This window comes from Acyrthosiphon pisum, chromosome A1, assembly GCF_005508785.2.
Source record: "Acyrthosiphon pisum isolate AL4f chromosome A1, pea_aphid_22Mar2018_4r6ur, whole genome shotgun sequence".
Taxonomy (NCBI): domain Eukaryota; kingdom Metazoa; phylum Arthropoda; class Insecta; order Hemiptera; family Aphididae; genus Acyrthosiphon; species Acyrthosiphon pisum.
The window spans coordinates 103417668-103427595 of NC_042494.1; the positions used below are offsets into that span (position 1 = coordinate 103417668).

Genomic DNA, 9928 nt, shown 5'->3' on the forward strand with positions numbered 1-9928 from the left:
TGAACGATGAACATAGTAATATTATAATTTAATATTTATAATAGTGTACCGGCGTATGAGTTCCTATGACGTAATATTATATATATACATTGTATAAAATAATTGTATTATCTATGTAATATAAAATATTCATACAACAACAAAACAATCGTTATCACTGAAACTCAATACCATATTTCCACGGTGATCGTGATCCGGTTTGACCGTGGTACCAGTGTATACCTTTTTCCAGTGAACATATGTGTTTTCGTTTCGGCGACGCCATCTTAATAAAAATATTCCTTAACCGTAATCATACATAAATCATCTGCGTACTTTATTTTTCTTTAGTTTTTTCAGTAAGGAGCCAATACATGTAGTAAGTGCATTATTTTTACTATTTAATGTATAGTCGTAGATTTAAATGTAAATTTATGTACTCATGTTGGGTCGCGTCAAACTTACTGCCGAAATTCAATGCGCTGCTTCGAACTGGTCCGTCTATTGTTTGTTTTTCACGTAATGTGTGGTTTGGTTATTGTCGGACGCGGGAAGCTGATAAAAGTAACTGAAAGTGTTTTCCCCTTTTGAACGTAAACAATAAATCTATGTTTCTAAAAACCTCGAGGTTCTCCACGTTTTCTACTTCGCAGTGCATTGACTTTTCACCTATCGATAATGTGCCCAACTGCCAGGTTCTGTTATTAATCGTAAGCATGTTGGTGTGTCATGATCACATATTTTCACGAATAATCTGTGTTCTGTGTCTATAATATAGTTTGTCATATCTTATTAAATACTATTTTTTGTGATTTATACCAACTGTTTTATAATATATTTATTATATAAATTTATATTATAATGTGGAGAGTTGTTTGAAAAGTTCCGCATAGTCAGTAAAATAGTAACCGGATTTTAAATTAGAACTGTTTATTTTATTGTATTTAGAACCTAAGTTATTATACATTAAATTCCATAGGTATAATAACGAAAGTTTTGTCACTTTGTACGATTATTTTGTTTAATTTGTTTATTATGCTATTAACTTTATTCAATTTGTTGTTTCATCATTCAAAAAGTTTCGTTTAACTTACAATAGATTTCTATTATCTACATAAATGGGTATTTATGCTTATATTTGTATTTTTGTATTATGTACATAGTGATCCCTGCTTAATTTAGGTAAGTTCTCGTTTTTCTGATGTTTGTAGTCGTTAGCCTTGTTTACTCATTTGAAAATATGTTAGGTATTAGGTAACTAATCTCTGATTGAAATTGTTACTATAGAAAATCTTGTTGGTGAAACTTCAATATTTAGTAGTTCATCCATATTGACCTGTATTGGACAAAATCCTTCAAAAACATAATTTTGTAAATGGTACTTCTGATGCAAAATCAATATTATAGTGATGTTAGACATATTGCGGTAGTGATTTTGGTTTTGCCTCTTGAGTAAGTACACGTTTTAGGAGGATATTATATTTAGGCATAATTATTACATTTTTCATTATATAAGTACATCGGTACGCCAAAACAATTCATTAATATTTCTATTATATACCTATTTGTATATTGTTATTACTCAATATTTATTATAAATCATTAAATAAATATTAGGTTATACTGAAGTTCAAAATAGTTTATAATTTTACCTTTGAATGGTTAAAAAAAAATATTTTAATCAAGTTTTTAGGAGATATTTGATTTAATATACTTTATCTTATAGGTAGTATTTTCTCTTTTTGTTGTACTAAATTTTCAGTGCTTTGTTATTCATTTTTATAAATGTAAAAGCAAATGTTTTGTACAACATTTAAATAAAAAATAATAGTTAGATTTGATTTATTTATAATTGTATTACTATACTTATGTATTGTAATTAAAGTGTTCAACTGGTATTTGCTTAGTGAGATCTAGACCTATTATTTAATTATTCAATATTCATGAACTATTTGAATATGTTTAATTATGATCAAATAAAACGTTAGTGAATTTATTTTTTATTTATTTTATGTAGGTATCTAGGTACTAAATTTGGGTGTATGATATGCTAAGATATTATAATATGAAGTATCAAGTATCCAAATATCCAATAAATATACATATTTAGGTTTAATTTATTTAGGTAATTTACTTAACAAATTTTATATTTAAATTAACCATTGATATAGTTTTGACATGAGTAGTACAAATGTTAGCATAAATTTATCATCTGTATATATATCTGAGCTCTAATTTGTGGGACACTGTAATTTTATTTGAACCTAAAGTAGGTAACTCATTAACATAGGTGCAAATAGGGGGGGGGCTTTTGGCCCCCCAAAAATGTCCATAGCCCTCCCAAATATTTCCTACATTTTGTTTTAAGCTTATTCAATATTATCAAATTAAGGCTTTAAATCTCAAATATATCCCCCCCCCCGCCAAATCTCAAACCCTATTAGCGCCTATGCTCATTAAATAGGAGTTTACTTGGGTAGGTACTTTTTAAATGTGTAATTATTTATTTTTTACAGCTATTATATTATTATTGTGGTTTGTAATGTATAAGCTATCCATTATATTACTTCAGTATTTTACAGAGTATTTTAACTTAAAATTTAAGTGGCTTATCTAATTTTCACAATTGCTATAAATTTAAATGTTTTTTTCGTTTTTTGTTTCAGGTTTGTAACACAAAGTTTGTTTTGTTTGTGTGTGTGAATGTCTTCTGAGTGAATGGAACAGTGACTAGGTCTTAATCCAGGGTTACTGTTGCGTATACTTGTCGTCTGTCTGTTTATGAGTAAGTTTATTTAATTAATACATTATGCACATTTTAAATTATATTTTAATAACTTGGTAGGCAACTAGTGTATAGTTTTAATTTGTCCCTTTTGAGTTTTATTAGGATAGAAAAATAAATATATGTCTACAGTGAACTACGGGTTACTAAATGATATTTTTTTTTCAATACAATTTTATGTTTCATTTGTATTGCTTCTTAATAACCTACTTTAAGTTTAATATAAATCATAAATATTAATTATTAACAAAATTTAAAGTTATTGTATTTAGGGTGGGTAATTTATATTTTTTGAATCTTAATGCTACAAATTCTTGTGATATATAAATATATACTAGAAAAATAAAATAAAAAAATCTAAATTGTATAATTTATAAACAATATTTATTTTTGTATTGACTATTTTGTGTTTAATTGAATTTTGTTAAAAGTTTTAAATCAATTATTTATATTTGTTTTTGAAATGTGCAAGAAATGATGAAAACATTGCTACTCTCAGAATCAGATAATCTATTATTATTGTAATCGAATCTGGAATCAATACAACAACAATCATCTTTCCCTTATCTACATAAATATGACAATAATTATTAGAAATACATTAAATTTTGAATAATATATTTATTTCCTATTTCACATTCAACTATTTTATATATATTTTAATTATTCAATTATGTAGTACAAATAAGACTGATGCTTCAATTTAATTAATTGTTAACATTTAGTTTTAGTGGTTTGCATTTCTTCAAAAGACCACTCAATTTTTTTTTATTTGTTCCCGTGGATAGATTTATAAAAATGTGTTAGTTATTGATGGTTTCATAGGTTTAACTAGAAGTTTTTAAAAAGTAGATTGTTGGCTGTTAGCTCATTGAATGAATTATTAATTTAATTCATTATTATTATAATATATGCACCTATATATTTTTAAAGAAATGCACAATAGGTACCTTTTCTATTTAATTTGTATAAGGGCACATAATATAAATAATTATTATTACTAACTAAATTATGTATTTTTTTTTCTAGCTGAATACTTAAGTCTTTAAAAAGAAAAAAAATATGGCTACGATGACGGAACAAGTGTCCAAGCTTTTGGATTTTTCCCAAAAACTTGATATTACACTGTTAGAAAACATTGTGGGTTGTATGTATACTGGTACTGGTGATCAAGTAAGTTCATTTATGTTTTAAACTACTAACAGTAGATAGTAATATAAAATATTTTTCTTATACTTCAGTAGTATTTATTTAAAATTTTTAATATAACATTGTTGGTTTACACACTAGACATTTTTAAAAGTTCCAAATTCTCAATATGAAACCTCTATAGTTAGTTTACTAGTTATTTATAATAAATTATAATTATTTTAGCAACGAGCTGCCCAAGAAGTGTTAACTACATTGAAAGAGCATCCTGATGCATGGACAAGAGTAGATACTATACTTGAATTTTCAAACAATCAGCAAACAAAATATTTTGCTTTACAAATTTTGGAACAATTAATTAAGACCAGATGGAAAGTATTACCTAGAAATCAATGTGAAGGCATTAAGAAGTATATTGTTGCACTTATCATAAAAACATCTTCAGATCCTGCGACAATGGAAAGAGAAAAAACATATTTAAACAAACTAAACATTATTCTCGTACAGGTTGGTTAATTTTTATACTTATGTTGTGTTAATATTTAATTACAACTAAATATTTCAGGTATTGAAACGCGAGTGGCCAAAAAACTGGGAATCATTTGTTGGGGAAATTGTTGGAGCTAGCCGGACTAATGAAAGTTTATGCCAAAATAACATGGTTATATTAAAATTGCTTAGTGAAGAAGTGTTTGATTTTTCTGCTGGAAATATGACTCAAATGAAAGCTAAACACTTAAAAGATACTATGTGTTCTGAATTCGCACAGATTTTTGAACTTTGTCAATTTGTTCTAGTGAGTGAAATTATATTATTTTTAAAATTTGATATTGAACTTCATATATATTATGTTTTGTCAGGGCTCTTCTCAAAACGTGGCTTTAGTAAATGCAACATTAGATACACTTCTTAGATTCCTTAATTGGATACCACTTGGTTATATATTTGAAACTGATTTGATTGATACATTGATTTTTAAAGTAATTTTTTATTAAATACTATTAAATATTTTCTGTAATTTATATTTTTATCTAAAATGTCTCATAAAATTGTTCAGTTCTTCAATGTGCCTATGTTTCGTAATATCACATTGCAATGTTTGACTGAAGTTGCTGCGGTAACTGTACCGAATTATGATGCTGCGTTTGCAGGTCTTTTCTCCAAAACTATGGCACAACTTGTACAGGTACACTATTGTTTATATATATATATATATATATATTTATATTGTGTGTTATTTTTAAAATTGTTATTTTTAGATGTTACCCATTCATACAAATATTAAAGAAGCATATGCTTCAGGTCAAGACCAAGAACAAAATTTTATACAGAATTTGGCATTATTTTTGTGTACATTTCTCAAAGAGCATGCTCTTTTAGTAGAAAAAAATGGTTCTAATGAAGATTTATTAAAAGTAATTTATGAACTTATTTAATTAATATAATCATTTTATTTAATCGCATATAATTATGCATTTTAGGCACTTCATTATTTGGTTATGATTTCGGAAGTTGAAGAAATCGAAATATTCAAGATTTGTCTAGAATATTGGAATAGTTTGGCTGCTAGTTTGTACAGAGAAAATCCATTCGGACAACTGCAAATAGTTGGCCTTTTCTCACTTTCTCCAACTAGTAGGCCGGATGGTAACACTATATCTCCTAGACGTCAATTTTATGCGCCAGTTATATCTCAAGTTCGTTATAACAATTTTATTCAAGCTAGCCTTAATTATTTAATATTTTGTTTTAAGTAATAAGTTAATGAGTGTTAGGTACATAATAAACTTATGTGTTTGTTTTATTGGTTCATAGATGCGATATATAATGATCAGTCGTATGGCTAAACCAGAAGAAGTTTTAGTTGTTGAAAATGAAAATGGAGAAGTAGTTAGAGAGTTTATGAAAGATACAGATGCTATTAGTTTGTACAAAAGTATGAGAGAAACACTTGTTTATTTAACTCATTTGGACTGTGTAGACACCGAACGAATTATGACAGAAAAGTTGCATAATCAAGTCAATGGAAATGAATGGTCTTGGAAAAATTTAAATACTGTAAATATTTAAATGTATTATATATACATATTCCTTTATTACATTTGTTTTATTACTTTATTTAGCTATGTTGGGCGATTGGTAGTATTTCTGGAGCAATGCATGAAGAAGATGAAAAAAGATTCTTAGTCACAGCTATTAAAGACTTATTAGGATTATGTGAACAAAAAAAAGGCAAAGATAATAAGGCAATTATCGCTTCTAATATTATGTATGTGGTTGGACAGTACCCAAGATTTTTACGAGCTCATTGGAAATTTTTGAAAACTGTTGTCAACAAATTATTCGAATTCATGCATGGTAAGCAAATAATTTAATACTTTTTAAATATTTAAGTGATATTATACCATATGGTAAAAATTATTTAATTAATTAATAGAAATATTTGAGGTGTAAATGATTTTTCCTACAAATTATCGTAGATAATGCATTTTATGGGGCCATTTCATTAAAAATGTCTATTGTAATTGTTAAGTGTTAATGATATATCAGTGATGACAAATGCCATGCTAATTTTGATTTACAATAAATTATGAAATTAAAAACTGTGTTTCTGAGATTATCATACATAATAATTATCAACCAAAATAGTGTGATCAAATATTAATAATGATTTATCTTTATTTTCTTTTTAATTATTCATATCATGATGATAATTTAGAGTTATTATACACACAGTTGTCCCTGTGTTAACCAGATTTAAACATTTATGAAAATATTGAAAATGTCTACTCTATTTATTAGCTTGTTAATAACTATAAGACTATTATTTATTTATAATACTACAGTGGTTGATCATAATAGTTTGTTTTATAATATTGGTAGAATTGTTTATTTACGATTTTGTTTTGTTTTTATTAATTTTCCTTTCTAATGGTCGTTTTTACTATAAATCTGATAACCTTATAGTTTTTATAACCTCATTAAAAATATTAATCAGTGATGACGACAATGCCATGCTAATTTTGATTTACAATAAATTATGAAATTAAAAACTGTGTTTCTGAGATTATCATACATAATAATTATCAACCAAAATATTGTGATCAAATATTAATAATGATTTATCTTTATTTTCTTTTTAATTATTCATATCATGATGATAATTTAGAGTTATTATACACACAGTTGTCCCTGTGTTAACCAGATTTAAACATTTATGAAAATATTGATAATGTCTATTCTATTTATTAGCTTGTTAATAACTATTAGACTATTATTTATTTATAATACTACAGTGGTTGATCATAATAGTTTGTTTTATAATATTGGTAGAATTGTTTATTTACGATTTTGTTTTGTTTTTATTAATTTTCCTTTCTAATGGTCGTTTTTACTATAAATCTGATAACCTTAAAGTTTTTATAACCTCATTAAAAATATTAATCAGTGATGACGACAATGCCATGCTAATTTTGATTTACAAGAATGAAATTAAAATTATATTTGTCTGAGATTAGGTATAATTATTTTAAACATCCAATAAATTGTAATAAATACGGGGTTTATTTTTACCAAATTTTATATTTTTTTATTATTTTTATAATTTTGGAATAATCAAGCTTTATATGAGTGAGTATCAACCTAATATTAAACATAGTAATAGAAAAATACTATTGTCCTTATATATTAGATCAGTAGTTAAAGGTAAATGAACATTATATATTATAATACCAATAAAATAGTATTATATATTATATTTCTCATGGAACAATTTTCTTATTTTGTTGTAATTCAAAAACGAATAACTGTAAATACATGAAAGTTTAACTGAATATTAATGTTACTAAACTGAATGTTAATATTTTCATTTTCTACGTGCCATAACATTTTGAAAATATTTCAAATTTCAATTTTTTTAGTTTTTTTTTTTCTATAAATATCAATAAAATTTTATTTGTCGTGTTAAAAGCGTGAAAAGTTTATACAAGACTCTGATATATTGTTACAATAGTAGTCAAAAAATATTTAAAATACATAGGCACAATGTTTTTCTATAAGCATTTGAAGTTTGATTTTTGACAAAATTTATCAAATTTTAAATGTAATAATTATTTTGTAGTTAAAAATTTATAAAATGTTCAACTTTTATAGCTAAGATTTGAAAATTTAAATAGGTTATATGTAAATTACTTTATTGACAATAAAATAAAAATATACTTGGTAATATCATAGGCTGATCATAATCTATTTTCTTATACAATGATTTTATATAATTGAATTCAAATTAAATGCCATCCATTACAGTAACTCACTTGTAATCTACTGTACAGCAGAGTGACACCCACTTGCCCTACTTTTTTCTTACATTCATTCTCCTTGGGTTGGTATATTGTGTTGTTATTTGTAAAATAGTTATTAATAATAAAATACATTGTTATAAATACTATTAATTGTTCAAATAATTGAATTTGTGATGATAAAATGCCATGCTAATTTTGATTTACAAGTATGAAATTAAAATTTATTTTTTCTGAAATACTTATACATTAAAATTTATTTTTGAACACCAACTAAAATCAATGAGGCATTTGTCCACCTTATTATATTGAGTAATTGATGTAGTGTAATCACAGGATTACATGTAATAATATACTCATAATACATAATATTTATTTGTTCATTGTTAATTTGTACCTAACTTTAATCTTTGGAGTGCTCTATTGTATATACCTATATATTATAATAAAAGTTTTTGTAATTTCATGAGGGGATAATAGGTTGTTTTGACCATTATATGATGTTCATGTTTTGTTTTTGAGAATATATTTGTTTTTTTACTAAAAATAATTGTGTTGAGTTGTATTTATGCATTTGAATTTATGTTTGTTTGTCACTTGGTAGTTGAATGCAGATGATTATAAATGATAAATTGAGAAAAATATGTGAAGATAAAAATCTAAGGAACCAATGATGCATTAAACCACAATTTTATGGACAAAATATTGTAATAGAGCATTAATAAATTTGGTTTTTAAAGTTATGTGATTATAAAATATGATGTTGATTAGTCTTTCTGAAAGTATAAGTAATTACACTTAAACTATTGTTTTGTGATGTGTGCATTTTAATTACTTGTCTCGTTTATACACTTTAATGCATACGATTATGAATGATTACCCGAAAAAAATTTGTGAAGATATAAATCTAAGGAACCAATGATGAATTTACCCTTAATTTTATAATAAAATGTATACTGAACATTATTAAATTTGGTTTTTAAAGTTCAATGAGGAAAAATAGCTTAATGTGATTATAAAATATGATGTTGATTAGTCTTTCTGAGAATATAATATTATGTAATTATACTTAAATTATTGTTTTATGCTGTTGGCATTTTAATTTCTTGTCTTTAACACAGTTGAATGCATATGATTATGAATGATAACCTGAACACAATTTGTGAAGATATAAATCTAAGGAACCAATGATGCATTTAACCATAATTTTATGGACAAAATATTGTAATAGAGCATTAATAAATTTGGTTTTTAAAGTTCAATGAGGAAAAATAGCTTAATGTGATTATAAAATATGATGTTGATTAGTCTTTCTGAGAATATTGGTAATTACACTTAAACTATTGTTTTATGCTGTTGGCATTTTAATTTCTTGTCTTTAACACAGTTGAATGCATATGATTATGAATGATAACCTGAACACAATTTGTGAAGATATAAATCTAAGGAACCAATGATGCATTTAACCATAATTTTATGGACAAAATATTGTAATAGAGCATTAATAAATTTGGTTTTTAAAGTTCAATGAGGAAAAATAGCTTAATGTGATTATAAAATATGATGTTGATTAGTCTTTCTGAGAATATAATATTATGTAATTATACTTAAATTATTGTTTTATGCTGTTGGCATTTTAATTTCTTGTCTTTAACACAGTTGAATGCATATGATTATGAATGATAACCTGAACACAATTTGTGAAGATATAAATCTA

The 9928-nt window shown here is 25.2% G+C and overlaps 1 protein-coding gene across 3 annotated transcripts in view; it reads left to right on the forward strand.

Moving 5' to 3' along the window:
• The first annotated feature begins 205 nt into the window (after nt 1–205).
• LOC100165622 (exportin-1) overlaps nt 206–9928 on the forward strand; it is a 17642-nt gene continuing 7919 nt past the window's right edge. The window contains exons 1-11 of one of the 3 annotated variants that reach the window (XM_001943226.5): nt 206–358; nt 2646–2764; nt 3794–3937; nt 4139–4420; nt 4479–4709; nt 4774–4893; nt 4971–5099; nt 5173–5328; nt 5395–5610; nt 5729–5971; nt 6037–6271. In XM_001943226.5, coding sequence (XP_001943261.1) covers nt 3827–3937; nt 4139–4420; nt 4479–4709; nt 4774–4893; nt 4971–5099; nt 5173–5328; nt 5395–5610; nt 5729–5971; nt 6037–6271 — 1723 coding nt within the window. In that variant the 5' untranslated portion in view covers nt 206–358; nt 2646–2764; nt 3794–3826. Of the gene's footprint in view, nt 359–550; nt 690–1297; nt 1432–2645; nt 2765–3793; nt 3938–4138; nt 4421–4478; nt 4710–4773; nt 4894–4970; nt 5100–5172; nt 5329–5394; nt 5611–5728; nt 5972–6036; nt 6272–9928 lie in introns of those variants that run through there. The other 2 variants (XM_003246596.4, XM_029487930.1) reach the window with 2 other exon arrangements.